The 21,569-nt window shown below is 56.3% G+C and overlaps 3 protein-coding genes and 1 pseudogene across 5 annotated transcripts; 3 read left to right on the top strand and 1 right to left on the bottom strand.

Moving 5' to 3' along the window:
* The first annotated feature begins 1,215 nt into the window (after positions 1 to 1,215).
* NUDT8 (nudix hydrolase 8) lies at positions 1,216 to 4,640 on the top strand. 3 transcript variants are annotated; one of them, XM_003909457.4, is made up of 4 exons: positions 1,219 to 1,459; positions 2,119 to 2,251; positions 2,771 to 2,848; positions 2,920 to 4,640. In XM_003909457.4, exons 1-4 carry the CDS (start codon positions 1,266 to 1,268, stop codon positions 3,223 to 3,225), a joined length of 711 nt encoding a protein of 236 aa, XP_003909506.1. In that variant the 5' UTR covers positions 1,219 to 1,265; the 3' UTR covers positions 3,226 to 4,640. The 3 variants fall into 3 exon arrangements, with proteins under 3 accessions (XP_031509617.1, XP_009183768.1, XP_003909506.1); XM_031653757.1 differs by having other exon boundaries at positions 1,216 to 1,459; positions 2,719 to 4,640; XM_009185504.4 differs by lacking the exon at positions 2,771 to 2,848 and having other exon boundaries at positions 1,217 to 1,459.
* Positions 4,641 to 6,447: 1,807 nt separating this feature from the next.
* Positions 6,448 to 10,299, top strand: LOC101019569 (double C2-like domain-containing protein gamma). Its single transcript, XM_003909493.5, has 10 exons — positions 6,448 to 6,921; positions 7,089 to 7,168; positions 7,245 to 7,316; positions 7,534 to 7,643; positions 7,726 to 7,861; positions 7,992 to 8,042; positions 9,332 to 9,489; positions 9,586 to 9,667; positions 9,803 to 9,899; positions 9,975 to 10,299. Exons 1-10 carry the CDS (start codon positions 6,675 to 6,677, stop codon positions 10,103 to 10,105), a joined length of 1,164 nt encoding a protein of 387 aa, XP_003909542.2. The 5' UTR covers positions 6,448 to 6,674; the 3' UTR covers positions 10,106 to 10,299.
* Positions 10,300 to 10,407: 108 nt separating this feature from the next.
* Positions 10,408 to 16,062, bottom strand: NDUFV1 (NADH:ubiquinone oxidoreductase core subunit V1). The gene is made up of 10 exons (XM_021925479.2): positions 15,838 to 16,062; positions 14,456 to 14,538; positions 14,212 to 14,382; positions 13,301 to 13,484; positions 12,367 to 12,556; positions 11,729 to 11,941; positions 11,380 to 11,546; positions 10,971 to 11,052; positions 10,684 to 10,829; positions 10,408 to 10,577 (listed from the first exon to the last, which is right to left on the bottom strand). Exons 1-10 carry the CDS (start codon positions 15,907 to 15,909, stop codon positions 10,491 to 10,493), a joined length of 1,395 nt encoding a protein of 464 aa, XP_021781171.2. The 5' UTR covers positions 15,910 to 16,062; the 3' UTR covers positions 10,408 to 10,490.
* Positions 16,047 to 20,488, top strand: LOC110741170 (annotated as a pseudogene).
* Positions 20,489 to 21,569: the final 1,081 nt, after the last annotated feature.

Here is a 21,569-nt window from a genome sequence, read left to right as displayed (position 1 = left end):
GGAACTCCCAGACCCATCACAGTCCCCACAGCAGCCCTGTGTAGGCATCCCGAGGCTCTGCTCAGTGCCGTCCGCATCCCTGGGAGCACACAGTGATATTAAAAGTGGTGACTCCAGCCCAGTGGCAGGGCTGCACTTGCCCAGATGAGGATCGAAACTGGCGCTCAGAGAGGCACGGGATCTGCTCAAAGTCACACAGCAGGGCATGGCGGACACCCGCCACCCCACGTTTAAATACTGTGTGCAAGGTTGGGGTCATTTGGTCCCCAAGCCCAGGGTCTGGTGGAAGGGTGCGGAACCACGGTGGTCAGTGATCACAGGAGCCGAGGAAGGGACGGGGGAGGGATTTGGGAATCCGGTCAAGACTCAAGGCAGGGAGAAGAGCTCTGGACGCTGGGACAAGGAGGTCAAAGGCCTGGGCTGGAGTCCGAAGGAACCTGAGGGGAAAACAAGACTGGGAGCGGCGCACGCCACTCAGCGGCACCGGGAGGGAGCACCAGAGGGAGGGCTAGGCCGGACGCTCCTCTCGTGCACCGATCGACCTCGGGGTCCTAGAGGGGCGTTCCCGTGGAATCCCAGCTCCGCACATCCTGGAGCCCCTAGGGGAGGGACGGACCAGCGGGGGCCGGCGAGGCCTCATCAGACACCCCAACGCCAGGACCCAACGGGACCGAGGACGGTCGCCGGGCGCTTCACGGTTCGCGCGGTTCCAGGATCTCGAAGGACACACCCGGCAGGTCCTCCAGCTCCGCGCCCACCTCCCTCCCCGCGGCCACGCCCCCGGCCCCGCCCCCGGCCCAGCCCTGCCGGAAGCACAGTCCGCCGGGACACGCCTTTCCGGCCACGCCCTCCACCTCGAGCCGCCCCCTCTCTCCCCCTAGTCCTTCTTAGCAAAAACTCCAGTCCAGGCCCCGCCCCCAGGCCGCCCCAGCGTCGATTGTCTACAAGGCCCCGCCCCCTAACAGACCCCGTCCCACCGAGGCCCCGCCTTCAAACAGGCCCCGCCCTCGAACAGACCCAGTCCCACCGAGACCTTGTCTCCGGACAGGCCCCGCCCCGGAACAGACCCAGTCCCACCGAGGACCCCCACACTGCCGCCGCTCCGCAGCCCCCCGGGCTGGACGCGTCGGGCGGGTGGTCCCTTCTCCCTCTCAGCTACCGGAGGGACCCGGGCTGATCGCCCCGCCCCATCCTGCCCCGCCCCGCCCCGCCTCTTCCCTCGCTCGACCCCGCGCCCTCCGCGTCACGGCCGCGCAGGACTCGGCATGCTGCCCGACTGCCTGTCGGCCGAGGGCGAGCTGCGCTGCCGCCGGCTGCTGGCGGGGGCCACGGCCCGACTCCGCGCACGGCCCGCGTCGGCCGCGGTGCTCGTGCCGCTCTGCTCAGTGCGCGGGGTCCCGGCTCTGCTGTATACGCTACGGTCCAGCCGCCTGACCGGGAGGCACAAGGGCGACGTCAGGTACAGCGGCCAGGAATTCCTTGCCCTTTGCCGGAGGCCGCGGCTGGCAGGGACCTCGGGCAGGGCACCTAGCCCCTTCGAGCCTCGGTTTCCGCCTCCGTAAAATGGGTCTGGGGAGAGCCCCTACGCCCACGGGCTGCGGCGAGGGATCAGCGATCCGTGTGCCTCGGCTCCAGTGCACCTGCCTGGGCGCCACGCCCTCACCGCGTCGACCCCTCGTGCTAGTCCCTGCGCGCACGCCTCAGCCGGGGACACCCCTCTGAGCTGTTTCCCGCTAAGAACGCGGACGCCGCCCCCTGCCGGCGACTACGGAGAGGTTCGGGCCCCGCCCGGCGGGATTTGAGGACATAGTCCCCGAGGACAATGTCAGTGCTACTGGGGCCACCATAGGCCGAATTTGAGTATCTGAGCCCCAGGATCTTCTTGCTCCTGCTGCAGACCCTCTTGTCCTGCGCTGCCCTGGGCTTCTCTTCCTTATCGCCATTGCTCAGGGAGATAAACTGGCCTCCAGAGGTCGTGTGGCTTGCCTGGGGCTTCCCAGCAAACTAGGAGCAGAGGCAGGCGATGCTTTGGTGGGCCACTGGCCCCCCGCACTGCCGACACCCCAACCTCTCCATGGCCCTAAGAGTCCAAGGATCAGACTCCCTGTGTCTGTTTAGTTTCCCAGGCGGCAAGTGCGACCCGGCTGACCAAGACGTGGTGCACACGGCCCTGCGGGAAACCCAGGAGGAACTGGGCCTGGCAGTGCCCGAGGAGCACGTGTGGGGCCTGCTGCGGCCTGTGTATGATCCGGTAAGCCACCTGGCTGAGGCCACCGCCCCCTCATTCACTCACTCTGTGCCTGCCCTGGAGCTAGGCCCCCACGGACCAGGAGAGTGGTCATGGACCCCCACAGGCACAAAGTGTGGAGGGGTGCCCCTAACCTGCCTGGTCACATGCGCCACCCCACACAACCCCTTGGGAAGAGATTGGGGAAGCTCTGGTGTCCTGAGTAGAGGTGGCCCAGGGCGATGGGGTGGGCCACCTCTGCTCAGCTTGGTGGATTAGGGTCAGGGAGGCTTCATGGGGTAGGCAGGGATTGAACCTGGGCTTGAATGCCAAGTGGGAGATTGTCCTAAGCAGAGGGAACAGGTCTAGTGCATTTGAGGAGACCTGAGTCAGTCGGCATGGCTGGAGGACACAGGCAGGTGGACCTGAACATCACTACCTAAGGCCTGTGCATGGCAAAGGGGGTCTTCCTCTCACACTCCCCTCCCCAGCCTTCAAACCCAACTGAAGCCATGCTTCCCTGCCACCTGCCCTCTTCCCCAGCAAAAGGCCACCGTGGTGCCAGTGCTTGCTGGTGTGGGCCCACTGGATCCCCAGAGCCTCAGGCCCAACTCGGAGGAGGTGAGCTGGGGGATGTGAGGGGGTTGGACTGTTCCAGTTCTCTGTCTACCCTCTCTGCCTCCTGCCTGCAGGTGGATGAGGTGTTTGCACTCCCACTAGCCCACCTGCTGCAGACGCAGAATCAGGGCTATACCCACTTCTGCCAGCGTGGCCACTTCCGCTACACACTACCTGTCTTCCTGCATGGACCACACCGGGTCTGGGGCCTCACAGCTGTCATCACCGAGTTTGCCTTGCAGCTGCTGGCACCTGGTACCTACCAGCCCCGCCTGGCCGGCCTGAGCTGGCCAGGGGCTGAGGGCCTGGCCCACCCTCAGCAGCCCCTGGTTTCACCCTGCCAGGCCAGCTCCACTTCAGGACTGAATAAAGGCCTTTGACAGCTCTAGAGCTCCTGCTTGTCCTGTGCTGGGGCCTTGACATTGGGCAGACCACTCCAGGCTGCTGGTTGGGGCTCCTCCTTCCAGTCACGCCATTCCCCACAGCAGTGGACACTTCCTGGGTGCCAAGTACTCGAAGTCAATTCATCTCACCCTCACAACAGCCCATAAGGCGGGGCCAGCACTGTCTCTGGCTGGTGAGACTGCTTTCGGGGGGATAGACACCTTGCCTAAGGACCCCAGGCTGGGATTGGAACCAGGGCTGTCAGACTCCACAGCCCAGACTCTTAGGCATGCACTGCCCGTGTCTCAGCCTGCACCTCCTGTTCTCTCTGCTGTGCCTGGCTGACCCTGTGCTGGGCTCCGGGATCCCAGAGAGCAGTAAGGTGCACGCATGCCCCTGGGTGTTACTGCAGGGGTCTAACATACAGAGCCCCTGTGTGTGCCAGCTGCTGTGTGGGGGCCATAGCTGTGGACCAGTCAGATGCTGACCTGCCCTCCAGAGGGGGTGCTCAGTCTAAGGGAGACCTCAGACCAGGTCACACAGATAATCATGTGATTCCACATTAATTAATCACAGATAATAGTGGAATTACATAAGATGTCAACTAGGTAGACCAGGGTTCTGTGAAAGAGTTGAGGGAGTGGGTGGTCTGAACTTGCCATGGCAGGATGGCTGGATCCAGGGGCTCAGGGGCTCTCTTCTTGCTGTGCTTTGCACTGTGCTGGCCTCAGCCCTGGGGAGGTTGTCTCTAGTGCAGAGTGTGAGAGGTTGAGGAGAGGGCAGCAGCATCCATCAACAGAAAACATGGCCACTCCGCCCGGCCAGTCTAACCCAGAAGTGCACCTCACTGGCCTGTCTTGAGTCACATGTCCTTCCCTGAGCCTGTCACATGGCCAGTTGGATTTACAATACATTGATAGATAGAGTCTGGGATGCTTGCCTGGGTAGGAGGGTGAACTCCCTGGACTGAGAAGCAGTGGTTCCCAAAGAACAACTGAGGTTCACACCTTATACAAAAATCAACTCAAAATGGGCTATAAAACCTGAAGCGAACTGGACTCTGTGGCTCATGCCTGTAATCCCAGCACTTTGGTTGGCCAAGGCGGGCCACCGTGACTTCAGGAGTTCAAGACTGGCCTGGTCATATGTAGTGAAACCCTGTCTGTACAGAAATACAAAAAAATTAGCCAGGCATGGTGGTGCATGCTTGTAGTCCCAGCTACTCAAGAAGCTGAGATGGGAGGATCGCTTGAGCCCAGGAGGCAGAGGCTGCAGTGAACTGAGATTGTGCCACTGCACTCCAGCCTGGGCAACAGAGTGAGATCCTATCTTAAAGGGGGAAAAAAAAAAAAAACAAAAACCTGCAATGGTAACACTACTTGAAGGAAACATATGGGAAAAGTTCTAGACATTGGTCTGGGCAATGATTTCTTGGATAGGACCCCAAAAGCAAAGGCATCAAAAGTAAAAATAGACAAATGGGATGGCACCCAACTAAAAAGCTTCTGCACAGCAAAAGAAACAACAAAGTGAGGAGCGAGGCTACAGGATGGGAGAAAATCTTTGTAAACCATACATCTGATAAGGGGGCTAATATCCAAAAGAAACAAGGAACTCAATAACAAGAAACAAATATCCGAATTTAAACACGGGCAAAGCACCTGAACATACATTTCTCAACAGACACATGAAAAAATGTTTAAACACCATCGCTGATCGTGCAGGAAATACAAGTGAAAATCTCAATGAGATACCACCTCACACCTGTTAGAAAGGCTACTACCAAACCATAGGAGATAACAGATGCTCGTGAGGATGTGGAGGAAAGGGAAGCCTTACGTGCTGTCGGTGGGAAGGGAAATGAGCGCAACCATTTTGGAAAATCATATGGCAGTCCCTTAGAACACCAAAAATAGAGGTACCATGTGATCCAGCAACCCCACTTGTGGATGGTATCCACGGGAATTGAAGTCAGCATGCTGAAGAGGTGTCTGCCTCCATGTTCAGTGCAGTGCCATTCACAACAGCTAAGACACGGCAGCAACCCGACTGCCCAGCATCAGACGGATGGATAGGATGGCGTGTCTACACTGTTCAGCCTTAACAAAGATGGCCATTCTATCATTTATGACAACATGGATGAACCCAGAGGACGATATGCTAAGTGAAATAAGCTAGGCACAGAACGACGAATACTATACGGTCTGATTTTTATGTGGAATCTGAAAAAGTTGAACTCCTAGAAGCAGAGAGAATGGTGGTCACCAGGAGCTGGAGAGTAGGGGACTAGGGATGGGGAGAGGGGAGACATTGCTCTTAGGGTACAAAGTTCCAGTCAGGAAGAGTAAGCTGAAGGCCCTATTGCACAGCATGGCAAACATCCCTAACAATAGCACCTTGTGTATTTCACAGTTGTTTAAAGAGTACATTTTAAGTGTTCTTTTTTCATTAGCTTGACTGAATCTTTCTACAATGCATATTGTAGAAATCACATTTCTACACATATCACATCAGAACATCATATTGTACCCCATAAATATCTATGGTTATGTTGATTAAAAATTAAAAGAATAACTGGGGAGAAGAGAGGAGAGGGAATGCTGGATGATTAAAACCAGCCAAGATCCCCTGCAGGGGGTGACCCAGAAACCAAAGGTGAGTAGGAGTGGCCCAGTTTGGGAGGGGAGTGGGCTCTCACTGTGAGATGCCAAGGGGACACTCCTTGGTGAGGTGAAAAGGGGTCGTGCCTCATCAAAGGGTTCGGATTTTATTCCAAGCAGGGGTGGAGGTGGGATGATCTGGTTCATGTTTCAGAGTGTAAACTGGCCACCCCCGCAGGGCTCAATCACAGGGGCCCCTTCCTGTGGCTCCCCTCCCACTTTCCCATGCACCCCCTCCCCTCCTCCTATGCGCTCCCTCCTTCCCACTAACCACTTATCACCTCCACAGCCCTCTGTCACCTCCGGGCCTCCAGCCTTCTCACCTGGGAGCAGAGCCACATGATGGTGGTAAAAATAACTCCCTTTGACAAAGTGTGAAGGCAGAGGAAGGAGGGAAGCTGGGCCCCAGCGCTAGGAAGGAGCTCTGGGAGGGTTCTGAGCTCTGGGTCACCCTCGCTCACTGGGGACATAGCAGTCACGGGCTCTACCCCCGAGAGTGCACACCCATTGCCAGCAGCAGCGACTCACACTGGGTGAAGTAGCTCCCAAAGCGGTAAGGACTGGGAGCTGGACTGACTCCTGACACACCCAGTCCCCTCCAAAGCCTGCCACGACCCTCCAGGCTGGGGACTCCCCTGGCCCCTCCCCCAACCCTGCGCTCTGTCCTCAGGTCCCCTGCATGGTATCAGCGATGCTTCTTCACCCCATCTCCGAGGCCGGGTGTGTTCCCCCCGGCCCCAGTCCTCAGGCATTTCTCTGAGTCCTCGCCCCCCGTCGGGGTCCCCATGGTGGGCACGGCGGCAGCAGGTGGGCAGCCTCCCTGGGTGAGCATGCAGGAGCACATGGCCATCGATGTGAGCTCGGGCCCCATCCAGCCCATCCGCCTCATCTCCCACTACTTCCCGCACTTTTACCCTTTGACGGAGCCTACCCTGCACCCTCCGGACCAGCGCCCCGCGGCGGCGTCCACCATCCGCTCTGCACCCCAGCCGCAGCCCGACCCAGAGCCAGAGAGAGACTCAGACGACAGCAGTGAGTAGGGGCGGGAGGAGGGGACACCCTGAGCTCAGTCCAGCCAGGAGGGGCATTGGGGTGTCCCTGCCATCTGGCCGTGGAGGGGCAAGGCAGGAGGTATGTGCCATGGGTGGGGGCAGATTGAGCTGAGGTAGGAGGTGACCCTGCCTGCCACCTGCCTTTAGCTGCCCTGGCCACCCTGGAGTTCACACTTCTTTTTGATGCGGACAACAGTGCCTTGCACTGCACAGTTCATCGTGCCAAGGTGAGGATGGGGGTGGGCATCCCTGGGACAGAGGGCTGGGCCACAGGCCTATCTCATACCCACTGTCTGTTCCCAGGGCCTCAAGCCGTTGGCCTCAGGCTCCGTGGACACCTATGTCAAAGCGAATCTGCTGCCAGGGAACAGCAAGGTGAGGGCAAGCCCCAGGCCCCCACTGCTGCCCTCTGGTGGAACATCCAGCCTGCGGCACCCACCTGGCTCTGCTTGGCTCCTCCCCACCCCCCAAGGCCTGGGTCCCAGTTGCTGGGATGTGCAAATAGTGGGAGGTCCTACCAGGGAGGCAGGGTAGGGGGTTGGAGGATGGTCTTAACCCTAGGAGGCCCTGACCCACCCTGCTTGGGCCCTAGGCCAGCCAGCTTCGGACACGCACCATTCGAGGTACGAGGGTACCTGTCTGGGAGGAGACACTCACCTATCACGGCTTCACCCGCCAGGATGCTGCGTGCAAGACCCTTAGGTGAGGATCCAGCCTGGGCCACCTGGGGGTGGAGCAGAGGGATGGGGCTGGCCTGGCCAGGTCTGACCTGGGCGGCCACCAGGCTGTGTGTGTGCGAGGACCCATGGCTGCGGCGACGGCGGCGGGTACCTCCCCTAGGGTTGCTGCAGGTGCCCCTGAGGAAGCTGGTGCCAAACCGAGCCAGGAGCTTCGACATCTATCTGGAGAAGCGGAGGCTGGTAAGTGGGGCTGGAGCACAGGGTGGGGCTGCAGGGGCCAGGAATCTTGTGATGGGAGCTAGAGGGGAGGAATAGGGAGGGGGACCTGGGCAGCATCTGGCCAGGATGACCGGGCTCTCTTCCCTTTCAGGCCAAGAGGCCCAAGAGCCTGGACACAGCCCGCGGCATGTCCCTTTATGAGGTGGGTAGGACGGCTGGGCTGAGCAGGGATAAGGGGGCAAGCCTGGTGGCAGGGGCGTAGGGGGCTTGGAGGAACCTGAGGCCAGCTCTCACAGGCCCTGTGAGCCCTCATTGTCCCAGGGGACAGCCAGGTCCCCAATGGCAAAGTGAGGGTGACTCCCTTGCCAGGGCAGCCCCGAGGAGCTGTGGGGCACTGGGACAAGCAGAGCCCTTGGGGGCACAGCCGGGCAGACACCTGCCTTGAGGCAGAGGCTGCAACTGGCGGCATTTATCCGTGGCCTGAGATGGGAGGCTGGGCAAGGTGGAAGAGAAGACAGACGGGCGGGGCTCACTGGGTGGGGTCTGGCCCTGAGGGGAGTGTGGGGACCACTCCTGGGGCAGGCCGTCCTAGACAGGCCCTTGTCCGGAGGCAGTGAGGGTGACTGCAGAGGTTTCTTTGACGCCACTGGAGACCAAAGACCTAGCTAGAACCCCTGTGGTCAGTGGGGGAGGCAGCTGGGATGCTGACAGCAGGGCCCCCTACCAGCTCCTCCCCAAAGTGCCGGGTGCCCTGCCCTCTGGTGGAACCACAAGTTGCTGCAGCTGTTGATTAGCTAAGCCCAAGTGGCTGAGGCCCACCAAGGTGGCACGAACAGGCCACTTCTCCCAGCGCCAGCCCTGTGTACCCTCTGCCCCAGATCCCAAGCACAACAGCGCCCAGAGCATGGTGGGTGCTCACAGAGCACTCCCGCATTCCTGAGAGCCGCCTGTGAACAAGGTGGTGGGGCTTTCTGCAAAGGGAAACCTACCCTGCGGGTGAGAGCAGCACATCCTCCTGGGGCTTCCTCCCTGAGCCTGTTCAGAAGCACCAGGGCCCAGAGTGTGGCAAAGAACACTCAGAATCTGGTCCCCAGGGAAGTAAGGGGTGAAGAGGGTGGGGTTTTGAAGAGATCTGCTTCTCCTTGGGAAATGAACATCCTCTCAGAGCCACTTGCCTACAGGGATGGCTACGGGCACCGGATGGGAGACCACTTAGGGAGCTCCTGGCATGTCAGCCAGTTCCCTTCCCCTCCATGACAGACGTATCTGACTGGTCATGTGGTCAGCAAGCCTCACCTTTGGTCAGGCCCTGGAGGGTACAGCTGACCCATAGGACCGCTTCCACGGCACTGTGCGAGTGGCTGTATTGGGAAATGAAGCCATTGCCCCTGATTTCTTTGGGGCCAGGTTGAGCTTTCCTGCCCAGAGCGCGGAGGCTAAAGGGGCTGGGCTTTGGGCTGGATGGGGGCTGACCTCAGCCTACACCTGCAGGAGGAGGTGGAGACAGAGGTGGCCTGGGAGGAACATGGGCGCGTCCTGCTGTCACTGTGCTACAGCTCTCAGCAGGGTGGCTTGCTGGTGGGTGTGCTGCGCTGCGTCCACCTGGCCCCCATGGATGCCAATGGTTACTCGGACCCCTTTGTGCGCCTGTGAGTGAATGGGGTGGGCAGGTGGGAGGTGAGGACAAGACGGTGGCTCCTCACCTCTCCAGGGCCACACCTAACCTGCCAATCCTCCCCGATCAGTTTCCTGCATCCAAATGCAGGGAAGAAATCTAAATTCAAGACCAGTGTTCGCAGGAAGACCCTGAACCCCGAGTTCAATGAGGTGAGCCAGGACCAGGCAGGTCCCAGCCAACCCTGGCCTTGACATGCTGAGCCACTCCCTTGCTGAGGCCTGCTTCTTAAACTTTGGGAGAGCCAAGGCTGCCTCCTTCCCACCTCTCTGCCCTTCTCCCTGCAGGAATTCTTCTACTCAGGCCCACGGGAGGAGCTGGCCCAGAAGACGCTGCTAGTGTCTGTGTGGGACTATGACCTGGGCACGGCTGATGACTTCATTGGTGAGTGGGAACATGAGGAGCTGGGGTGGGGGCCCAGTAGGCTACTGGCGGTTCCTGACCCATCCCCCATGGCAGGCGGGGTGCAGCTGGGCAGCCATGCCAGTGGGGAGCGCCTGCAGCACTGGCTTGAGTGCCTGGGCCACAGTGACCACCGCCTGGAGCTGTGGCACCCACTGGACAGCAAGCCTGTCCAGCTCAGCAACTAGCCCAGGGGCCCTGCCTGCCGCCCCTCCACTACAGCTGCCTGAAGCGTCCCCACAAAAATGATGGAGGTTGGGGCTGCCCCACCCATCACGCCCCCCAGTCCCAAGTCAGAGAGGTGTTTCCTCTCTCCCCGCTTTCACATTCACCCCCCCTCCCCAAATCATGGAGCCGAAATAAACATCTCTTTCAAGCCAGACGAGACCCTGTCCTTCCTCTGGCCACGAGCCAGACTGGGCCCTGTTCTCCCCTCCCACCCTTGAGGATCCGGTGCTGGGTAAAGGGTAAAGAGCACAGTCACAGCAGCTGCAGCGGGAGGGTGGGCAGCACTCGCTTTATTGTCCAGCATTCCAGACGGACAGACACAGGACAGCAGGCCAGGGTGGTGGGCTAAGAGGCAGCCTGCCGGGCCTGATGCTGCTGGGCAAACCGCTGCATCCGTTCCTCAAGCTCCGGCCGAAAGTGGCGGATCAGACCCTGGGGTCGGTGGGGGGACTGTGTGAAACAGAGTCCAAAAATCCCCCAACACCCTGGGCCCTTGATGCCACCCACCCTCCGCGCTACGCAGAAGGGCGGTGAATACCTGCACAGGCCAGGCAGCCCCGTCACCCAGAGCACAAATGGTGTGGCCTTCTATCTGCTTGCTGATCTCCCACAGGGAGTCAATCTCGGCCGGCTGGGCGTCCCCCCTCACGAAACGAGCCATCACCTTGTTCATCCAGTCCACACCTGCAGCCACAGCCACAAGAGAGGGCCTGATGATCTCCCCAGCCAGGATGTGGGATGGTGCTTGAGGGGTGCAGGCCACATGGTGGGGTGGAGGTTAAGTGAAGCCACGGCAAGCAAACCCCCAGCCTGCCCGCTGCTCACCCTCGCGGCATGGGGTGCACTGGCCACAGCTCTCGTGCTTATAGAACTCAATGAGGCGGGCGATGGCTTTCACGATGTCCGTCTGGGTGACAAGGGGCAATCAGCAGGCACCCACGGCCAGACAGAAGCCTGGGCCTCAACCCCCTAGTGACAGCCCCTCCCCCAGTTCCAGAAGCTCTTCCCAGCCCACCCAGCATTCTGGCCTCCTCCAGCCTCCCTGGGCCCCCTGTGCTGCCCAGACTCTGGGGTATTCTCCTCAGAGCGGCCTTCCTCCCTCCTCTTCCACCTTGCTTTACCTCAGGCTGCAGGAACTAAGACCTGAGTGCTGGCAAGAGGGTTTTCTGGGAGGCCCAGGGAGGAAGACAGCAACCAGGAGGGCAGGGACCGGGGCTGGTGTGTGAACCCTTACCGAGCGGTCCATGACGATCACCGCAGCTGTGCCCAAGCCTGTCTGTGCCTGCACCAGCGCGTCGAAGTCCATCAGCACCGTCTCACACACAGACTTGGGGATCAGTGGGGTAGACGAGCCGCCAGGAATCACAGCAAGGAGGTTGTCCCAGCCGCCCGTGACACCCCCTGGGGCCCCAAGTCAGTCCCCAAAGGGATGCATGGTCAGGGCTGGGGCCGGCACACCTGCCTAGTCCTGACCCCAGGCCCTTAGTCAGCCCCTAGACCCAGCCCCGTCTCCTGAGCCCTCCCGCTTAGGCTCTCTTCATGGACACCTGTCCACCCACATCCTGGCTGGCCCCAGGCCTTACCAGCATGCTTCTCAATCAGTTCTTTCAAGGGCACAGACATCTCCTCCTCCACAGTGCAAGGTTGGTTGACATGGCCAGAGATGTTGAATAGTTTGGTGCCTGAGTTGCGCTCTCTGCCAAAGCCAGCAAACCAGGTGCCCCCACGGCGGCAGATGGTGGGGGACACTGCCACTGTCTCCACGTTGGCCACAGTTGTGGGGCAGCCAAACACTCCTTCAGGGAAATGGGAAGACAACTGGTGGCTGCTAGTGGGTGGGGCAAGTTTCCTGGCAGGGAGGTGTGTCCCAGGGTCTTGCTCCCATGGCAGAACCCCTGCTCTAATATCCCGTTATCATTCTTATCCCTGCTGGACCCCAAACTCCAGAGATGCCTCATTGCCTTGTTCACCACCATGCCCTTAGCCTCAGAACAGGCACTGTGAAGGTGGAGCCACAGAGCAGCATGGGTGTGGGGGGACCGAGGCAGGAGGAGGGACTGCAGGCAGCCCTGGGGGAGCCTGTGTATTGTTGCCAGCCTACTCTTTATCTGACCCCAGCCGGGAAGGCACTCAGAAATCCATAAGAACAATTCGAAGGGAACCTAGCCAGATCCCGGGTGTCACAGGACACAGTCTGACCCAGGGTTACGCCAGGCCTTACCCACGTCTGCAGGGAAGGGGGGCTTCAGGCGGGGCTTGCCCTGCTTGCCCTCAATGGACTCGATGAGCGCTGTCTCCTCTCCACAGATGTAGGCCCCAGCCCCGCGCACCACAAACACGTCAAAATCATAGCCAGAGCCACAGGCATTCTTGCCAATCAGACCTGCCTCATAGGCCTCTCGGATGGCCACCTGCAGGACAAAGGTGTGACTTTCCCAGCCGACCCCCAGCCCAGCAGTCAGCCTATAACTTCAGGAGTCATGAAGCCCTTGAAGGCCTCCTATGGTGAGGCTCCTAATGCTCCTGGTATAAAAAATTTTGCTAACTTAGTAAAACAAATTGGAAAACTTGACTATAATCTGCAACAGATATGCAAGAAGGAACACGTAAGTAAGCTGCTTTGCTGCCAGGAAAATAAAAGTGAAGTAGCTATTATCAGGTCTCCTAACTACCCCAGTTTGTAAGGAAAAATAAAAGTCTTTATAAAATTAAAATAAAAATGTAATTGCCTATATCCTTATTGCCTTAACCTATTTTATTTTTCTGTATTTCCTACAGATATAAGTATTATTCATAGTTCCAAGCAATGAACATAATGTATTTTCTCCAAATAGGAATTATTTATATTCATAATTATTCAGCTCTCTTGCTAAACACATAGTTCCACTTATGTTCTTCTTGCTACCTGTTGTTATAATAAATACTATTATTTTTGAAGCAAAAAAAAAAAAAAATCATACCAGCAGCATTAGGAGCCCTGGAAGGTGGCTTTGGGAGCCAAGTCCCATTAGGGATGCATGCAAGACTGGCCACCACTCCCCCAGTTCAACCATTGAGAGACCAGGTGCTAACACCTCAGAACAACTGTGCTGGGTGAGGGGTGTGTAAGTGCACACTGAGCACCTTCTCATCTGCCCACGTCTCTCCCTGCCCACCTGCAGATTGGAGGCCTCATTGTAGAATTCCCCTCGGATGTAGATATAGGCGGCGCGGGCGCCCATGGCCCGGCCCCCAACCAGGCAGCCTTCCACCAGCTTGTGAGGATCATGGCGTATGATCTCCCGGTCCTTGCAGGTGCCTGGCTCCCCCTCGTCTGCGTTCACCACCAGATACTTGGGCCTGCAGGGGCCCACAGGTCAGAGAGGCTACAGGGCCACCAGGGCTGGGTCTTCAACTCCATGCTACCCCACTCCACCCAGGGAGGCCTCAAAGATGTCTCCTCAGACAGCCAATCCTTCACTGCCCTCCCAACATGTCCCAGGGGCTCTGCTTGCTCACCACCAAATGACAGGGAGCTTACTGCCTATTCTATCTTTGGCCAGCTATAACCACAAGAAAGGTCTTCATTCAGCTCATCCAAACATCTCTCCTTGTGTCTGCCCCTGAGACCAGATTCTGCTCTTGGTGACAAAGAGCATTCCTCAAGCTCTACCACCAAAAGGAGGTAAAGCAGGTGACATTTATCATTTGCTTTATGTGCCAATCAGCATACAGGCCAAAAGCTGTATGAACATTATCTCTTTAATCCTTGCATGGTATCACTGTACCTATTTACAAAAAAGAAGCTAAGATTCACAAAGGCCAGGAAATTGCCCAAAGCTCTATGATTAGGAGGCAGAGCTAGGATTTGAACAAAGTCTACCTGAGTCAAAATCATGTGTTGATTCTGCTACGTAAGTCTCCCCTGTGGAAGTCCACAGAGTAAGTCCCATCCATTTAAGGCCTGGGAACATGTGCCCACCTCATTCATGCTGTTTTTAATTAAAGAGCCCAAAGGCCCAGGGAAGCCCCAGCCACCCCTAAGGTCTCTCCCACAGCCACATCTGCCCCACTCCCCAACACACACCTGCCATCTGAGGGCTTATTCATGAAGCTCCACTTGAGGCCAGTGGGGAAGCCAGCGCCTCCACGGCCCCGCAAACCAGATGTCTTGATCTCACCCAGGATCCAATCGGGCCCCTTCAGCAGGATCTCCTTTGTCTTGTACCAGTCACCTCGACTCAGGGCACCTTTCAGCCTGGACAGAGTAGGGAAGGCAGTGAAGGGGACGCCTTGCTCCGGGACCCAACACACGAAGGGCACTGTCTCACCTCCAGTCATGGCGGCCGTACAGGTTGCTGAAGATCCGGTCTTCATCCTTCAGCGAGCCAAATGAGGTTTTCTTGGGTGCTGTCTGGGGAGACAGAGGGTCAGGAGGCCCAGCAGCGCTCTGGGGCCATGAGGGATTGGGCCAGAAGCTACAGAATCTTGGGTCTCCCTATTTAGGAGGGGCTGGGCTAGGGCTAGGGGAGCATCTATAGCATCACAGCTACCACTGCCACTTAGTAACCTTTTTTTTTTTGAGACAGACTCTTGCTCTGTTGCCCAGGCTGGAGTGCAGTGGCATAATCTCAGCTCACTGCACCCTCCACCTCCCAAGTTCAAGTGATTCTTGTGCCTCAGCCTCCGGATAGCTGGGATCACAGGCTTTCACCACCACGCCAGGGTAATTTTTGCATTTTTAGTAGAGACGGGGTTTCACCATATTGGCCAGGCTGGTCTCGAACTCCTGACCTCAAGCGATCCACCCGCCTCAGCCTCCCAAAGTGCTGGGATTACAGGCATGAGCCACCGCACCCGGCCATTAGTAAGCATTTTTGTTTAGCAGATACTGGATGGAAGCATTTTACATTCAAAATCCCATTTCATCCTCATAACAACCCTGATAGGAACGATTTTCTCTATTTCACAGAGGAGAAAACTGAGGCTCGGAGCAAAAGGAACTTATGGAACGTCTCACAGTCAAAAGCAGCAGGTCGAATTTGAGCCCAGGTCTGTCGGTGGCCGAAGCCCACACCTGCATCACGGCACCACACCGCCCCACAAGCCGAGTGTGGGCATGGCCCTTTCCTGGCCTGGCTTCGGGTAGGCCAGGGGCCTTTTATATTCCTAACTCGGCCGAAGAGGCGAAATGTGTTTACTCATGGGAAAGAAATGCCTCCCTAACACACACATGATGGAGCGGCTCACTTAGGATGAAAATGAGGAGCCCCACAACCCAGTGGAGAGCGCCCCAGCTAAGGGCGATGGGATTCCCATCCGTGTAAGAGCACTTTTCAGCCACTTCAGGGTGCAGAGCAGTGGACAGGAAATCAGGGGGTGCGCATCCCTAAATGAGGCAATGACCCCTTCACGCCCTACAAGGCTGTAACAAGGAAGGAATGAAAACAAGGGCCCTTCATAACCTGCAAAACTTCCGCCAGGCCGAGGACTGTGAAACAAGGGAAGCCAGCAAGCCGGCGGGCCAAGGGAGTCGGCCCCGCGATGGGACCCGTTCCCCTACTTCAACCAGGCCGGAGCGGGAGTCTTCCCGCCTGGCCTGGGGAGAAGGGCTCTCCAGAGGCCACTTCAGACCCCAGGGACTGCTCGTCCACAGGCGCGGCCGCGACACCGGGCCCCGAAAACCCCTGGCCCCAGCCAGGCCGGGCCTCACCGTGTCGCCGCTGAAACGCACAGATACCCGCGAGGGGAGCGACCCGCCGAGCAGCCGCCGTGCTGCCAGCATCGCGGGGGGCCAGCTGGGTCACCTCAAGCTGTCACCTTCACAGCACTCAAGCTGAGGAACCGGCGCGATAGAAACGCTAGGTGGCGCACAGGAAAGACGTCACGCTCCCGACGCCGGCGCCGCGCACTGGCATCGCTGCACCCCTTCCGCTTCGCCCGCGGCCCCGCCTCCTTGGGGGAGGGCGGAGAGGCCAATGCCTTGGCGCCGGGACTTCTGGGAGATGTGGTCCCGCCGGCCTAGGGCCCGCCTTCCTCCCTCTGCCCGGCTGGCATTTAGTGGCGGCTGTCCCCACTGCTCTTTCGCGCCCTCCTTAGCCCGCTTCACTTCGTGGACTACGCCTGCTGGCTCCCAGCCTTTCATGCCACGAGTAAACAAAACTCGCATGTCGCCTTCTGCTGGGTCCTGATGTGTTCCACTTTCTATGGATTTGGCGTTTAGTGTGCACCTGCTGTATGCATCGGTGTATCATGGGAGGAGGGAGAAGTCAGGCAGGCCACAGCCCGATCCTCACGACTACGTTGCAGTTATTCTGCCCAGTCTGAGCCCTGCCAGACTGTGGACTTCCCCACCCGGGACGTCCGTGTGCTTGAGGAAGGACTGCAGACTCCAAGGCAGGGGGTTGTTCGCAGAGGTCTCCCCGGAGGGTCTCTCACGGAGTCCTAGGCTGGAGTGAGGCAGAGAGGATGCAGATGGTCAGTGCATGGCACATCCTTTTGCTGGCACAGCTGTGTGGGCAGCAAGCCACCCAGGTGCCGAGGCAAGAGACCCAGGGCACGAACTGTTCCAGCATAATAAAATATATAAAATAAGAATCGTTATACTAGATATAGATCATAGATATAATTATATATGAATATCATTAATCATTAGTTTGTTGTAATTACTCTTTATTCCAATATTATAATAATCCTCGCTCTACAATCATAACCTAGAAAAAACCAGGCCATACAGAGATAGGAGCTGAAGGAACATAAAAGTGACCAGAAGACAAGAGTGTGAGCCCTCTGTCACGCCCAGACAGGGCCACTAGAGGTCTCTTTGGTCTAGCAGTAATGCCGCGTCTGGGAAGACGCCCGTTGCCAAATGGACCGTGGTCTAGAAGTAGCATCAGTGCCAAGGAAAAACACCCGCTGGTTAGCAGAACGGGAAAGGGAGACTGACCAGGAAAGGGAGTCTCCCTTTCCCCCAGGGGAGTTTAGAGAAAACGACTCCTCCACCTCTTGTGGAGGGCCTGCTCCCGCCCGCAGTTATCCGGAGGCCTAACCGTCTCCCTGTGATGCTGTGCTTCAGTGGTCACACTCGTAGTCCGCCTTCATGTTCCAGAGGCCTTTTAGATAGCAGTAGCAAAATTAACGAAAGTACTAAAAGTCTCTAATATGCAGAAATAATGACATAAGCTGTCTTTCTCTCTCTCTCTCTCTCTCTGCCTTGCCTGCCAGGCAGGGAGGGGCCCCCTGTACAGTGGACACGTGACCCACGTGACCTCACCTATCATTGGAGATGGCTCACACTCCACTCCTTACCCTGCCCCTTTGTCTTGTATCCAATAAATATCAGCACAGCCTGGCATTCGGGGCCACTACCGGTCTCCGCATCTTGGTGGTAGTTGTCCCTTGGGCCCAGCTGTCTTTTCTTTCATCTCTTTGTCTTGTGTCTTCATTTCTACAACATCTCGTCTCCACACATGGAGAGAAAAACCCACCGACCCTGTGGGGCTGGTCCCTACACCGCTGAGTTCTCTCAGCCCTTTTCAGGAGAGTCCAGCACTTTGTGCTTCTGCCCAAAATCCTGGCATGGTCCCTGCTGCCTTTGGAATCAGCCACTGGACCAGGATTTAAGGGCTTTGCAACCCCGTCCTTCACCAGGGTCATCACGCCCAGGCCACTGCTGTGAACCCCACCCCCGTCCCCCAAGACCCCTTCCTGCCATCATTAGACTTTAGGGCGTTTGTGTCGCTGTCCCCTTCCCTCGGTTTTCCCCTGACCTGGGGAGGTCCCTCTGTCCTTTGCCTTCCCAGGAGGACTTGGAAGCCTGATGAACTCATCTTTTTCAGTTTCCTGGAACCCTCTGCTCTGGTCCTCGTGATGAGAGTGACCTTTCTGGCCTGCTCTCCCCAGCTGTTTTCCAGTCCTCCTGGGAAGGAACCATCTCTGTTCTTTTGTGCTGTAATCATCCTTTCTGATCTCTCTAAAATGTGCTATTCACAAAACTCCTTTGCAGCTATTTTTCTCACATACCCCACAGCAGCCCCACAAGGTGTTCACTCCATTTTGTAAATGAAAAAACTGAGGCTCAGGGGGATTTTGTCCTTTGTCTGTGGGCATGAAGCTGCTGAGTGGTGGAGCTGGACTGGAATCTAGGCCTTTCTTCCCTCCCACAGTGCCCCGCACAGAAAAACCTACAGAACAACTGACGCGCATGTGACAGTCACTGTGGACGTCAGTGACATTCCCAAGAGAGGCACCAAGAGCATCTCTCCCCTGTCTGAGGTTGCCCAGACAGGTAGGGTAGTATCAGGCCCAGAGCCCAGGAGTCCTGGCTGCCAGCCCCAGGCCCCTTCTCTTGGGCAAGGAAAGAGGTTGCCTAGGCAAAGCTGGGGATTACACAGCTAATCCGGGCTCAGACCTGAGTCCTCGGATCCCTCCCTTTGGGGCAGAAGAAGGGGGGCGGGTTGGAGCCATGGGGTGGATTCCTTCCTCATCTCTCTCTAACTGGGTCAAAGGAATACAGGCTGAAGGAGAGGCAGGTTGGGGATGCTGGGGACAGGAGATGCTGGGCATGGAGGGATGGGAAATGGAGAGTGAGGGGCAGGATCCTCTGTTCATTCAGTGGCAGGCTCTGTGCCAAGCACTTGCCATGTGTTACCTCCTTAATCCTCCAAAACTCCAGTCTCAGGAATGATGAGCCCTGTTTTCAGAAGCAGAGTGTCAGCATGGCTGAGTGGCCTGCCTAGGATGACACAACTGCCAGAACTCGGCCTGAGGTCTCCTAATGACAAATCCCCCACTGGTCCCCACCCACTGGAGCACCTGCTTGCCAGGCTTCTCAAGTGAAGAAGGAGATCCACTCTGATGTCGTCTCCCAGGAGCCTCCTCTGCAGCATCTCAGGTCCTGGCTCTCACCTCCTCAGCACCCATCCCATCCTGTGTCACTCTGTGTATCAGCCTCCCCCACCAGCCTCCAGACCACAAGCCACGGGGTATCAAGGGCTTATTCCTGTTCCACTGATCCCACATCCACTGTGTCTATCTGGTCAACTTTACCTTCCAAACATTCCCAGCACAGTGAGAGATGGCTGTGGCCCTGTCATCTCTCACCTGAAATTAACAATGTGTCCTTGGGGTCTCCCACCCTCACATTTTGGCTTCTCCAGCCCCTTCTCTGCAAACATGGAACAGTGGGATTATTATAAATCTCAGACCCGTTTTGCCCCTTTCCTGCCTGAGAGTTTTTGTGGTTCTCCACTGCCCTCAGAACAAAGCTGAAGACCCTTTGGCCTGCCATTCCAGGTCCTTTGTGGCTGCCACCTGTCGACCTCCCCAGTTCCAGCTCCTTTGGTTTTGCCTATACAAGCTGGATCTGCACCAGAGGCTCTGTCTTCCTCCCGACTTGGCCCTACTCCTCCTAGGAGCCCTTTGGACATCACCTCCCCCAGGAAGTTTTCTGCAACCACCCTACAACCATCCCTATAAACTTCATAAAACCAATTAGGGAAGAAGTAGGGGGGAAAGATGAAAATAAACCAAGCCTTCAGCACACTCAGCATTCATCATGAGGTCAGCTGCTCTCTAACCTACTTCCTCGTGGCTGTTTGGTGCCTGTTGTCCCGGAGTCACAAAGACCCTAGATTATAGCTGCCCTTAACTGCTGTATAAATAACAACTTGAACATGAAATGTTAAATTTTCCTTTTGAAATATTCCTCCAGGTCCTGCATGCTGATAAAACTACTGACTCAGCTGGTCCTCATGAAGAGCTGGCTCACCTAAGGATGCGATTTCCAATCCCAATTATTTCATGCCCCTTGCTGGGATAATCAGCAATCCCAAATATCCAGCCCTTTGCCCTCCACAATCTCCTTAAAAAACCAGCCCAAAACTCCTTGGGGAGATGGATTTGAAGGTCTCTTCCCATCTCCAAACTTGGTGCCCTGCAATCATTAAACTCTTTCTCTGCTGCAAACCCTACTATCTCAGTGTAATTGGTCTGTTACTGCATACATACGGGCATACAAACCTGCTAGTCCTACAACAACCCCATGCAACTATTTTGAGCATCTATTGTCAGGCCCAGTGTGAGGAAGGCATGATCAGATCTTCCCCAACCTCCAGCACAGAGCTTCTCAAGGGAAGGACTTACTCAATATTGTAATCAAATATTATATTTGGAAAATGAAAAACATCAATTTTTTTCCTGCATTTGAAGTTGAATACCAAAAAAGCAAGAAAAAAGTAATAACATATTATGACCATCCTAACAATACCCGTTACTGTTTCTACGTGATTTCTTAAAAAATATTTATTTATTGAGATGGAGTCTCGCTCTTGCCACCCAGGCCAGAGTGCAGTGGTACAATCAGCTTGCTGCAACCTCTGCCTCCTGGGTTCAAGCGATTCTCCTGCCTCAGCCTCCCAAGTAGCTGGGATTACAGGTGCACACCACCACACAGGCTAATTTTTGTATTTTTAGTAGAGACAGGGTTTCACCATGTTGACCAGGCTGGTCTTGAACTCCTGACCTCAGGTGATCCACCCACCACAGCCTCCCAAAGTGCTGGGATTATAGGCATGAGCCACTGTGCCTGGCTGGTTTTCTAGGTGATTTTAAAACACTTCACAGTAGCATATTAATATACTGGTTCTTAAAAGTTTAGACCTTTACCAAAAAACTATAAAGTCCCCTCCTGCCATCTTGGAGCCAAATGCTGTTGAATCTGATATCATCTTCCAATCCTTTAAAAAAATTACTTTACTTGTGCTTTTACTTTACTTATATTTACCCACAGAAAAATATGAGTGTTTGGTGATTTTTATTTGCAGTAATGGCATTTTGTATGTTTGATTTGAGACGTGTCTCACTCTGTCACCCAGGCTGGAGTGCAGTGGCAAGATCATGGCTCACTGCAGCCTTGACCCCCCAGCCTCAAGTGATCCTCCTGCCTCACCTTCCTGAGTAGCTGGAGCCAAAGATGTGTGTCACCATACCGGGCTATTTTTTAAAATTTGTATATACACGGACTCTCTATGTTGCCCAGGCTGGTCTCGAACTCCTGGGCTTAAGTGATCCTCAGGTCTTTGCTTCCCAAAGTACTGGGAATACAGGCATGAGCAGCTGCACCCAGCCTAGTATTTTGACGTAATGAGTCTACACCTTGCTTTTTTCATTCAACACAATGTTTTTGAGATTAGTCCACGCTGGCACAAATAGATTTAGAAACATGATTATCTGCAAGTGGCATCAAAGCTTCAAGGTTAAGGGCTTGGATTCAAAATCCTGCTTCTGTCACTTCCTACCAGTGAGATTTTATGACCCCTGCCTCAGTTTCCTCAAGTGGAAAATGAAGATAACATATACCCTAAAGGAGTGATGGTTAGAGTTACTGAGAAAGTGAACAAGGTGCTTGTAAAGTGCTCAGAGCCATGCCTGACACACAGCAAATGT

This window comes from Papio anubis, chromosome 12, assembly GCF_008728515.1.
Source record: "Papio anubis isolate 15944 chromosome 12, Panubis1.0, whole genome shotgun sequence".
NCBI classification, from domain to species: Eukaryota; Metazoa; Chordata; class Mammalia; order Primates; family Cercopithecidae; genus Papio; species Papio anubis.
Note: the sequence above shows the minus strand (reverse complement) of the source record. Positions and strands in the feature narration are given on the sequence as shown.

Coding starts and splice junctions, on each gene's coding strand:
- LOC101019569 (XM_003909493.5), top strand. CDS start 6,675: ATGGTGGGCACGGCGGCAGCAGGTGGGCAGCCTCCCTGGGTGAGCATG. Junction 6,922..7,088: donor GAGAGACTCAGACGACAGCA/GTGAGTAGGGGC, acceptor ACCTGCCTTTAG/CTGCCCTGGCCACCCTGGAG. Junction 7,862..7,991: donor ATCTGGAGAAGCGGAGGCTG/GTAAGTGGGGCT, acceptor CTTCCCTTTCAG/GCCAAGAGGCCCAAGAGCCT.
- NDUFV1 (XM_021925479.2), bottom strand. CDS start 15,909: ATGCTGGCAGCACGGCGGCTGCTCGGCGGGTCGCTCCCCTCGCGGGTA. Junction 11,547..11,728: donor ACTGATTGAGAAGCATGCTG/GTAAGGCCTGGG, acceptor TTGGGGCCCCAG/GGGGTGTCACGGGCGGCTGG. Junction 10,578..10,683: donor GGGCTGCCTGGCCTGTGCAG/GTATTCACCGCC, acceptor CACCGACCCCAG/GGTCTGATCCGCCACTTTCG.
- NUDT8 (XM_031653757.1), top strand. CDS start 1,266: ATGCTGCCCGACTGCCTGTCGGCCGAGGGCGAGCTGCGCTGCCGCCGG. Junction 1,460..2,118: donor AGGCACAAGGGCGACGTCAG/GTACAGCGGCCA, acceptor GTGTCTGTTTAG/TTTCCCAGGCGGCAAGTGCG. Junction 2,252..2,718: donor TGCGGCCTGTGTATGATCCG/GTAAGCCACCTG, acceptor TCCCCTCCCCAG/CCTTCAAACCCAACTGAAGC.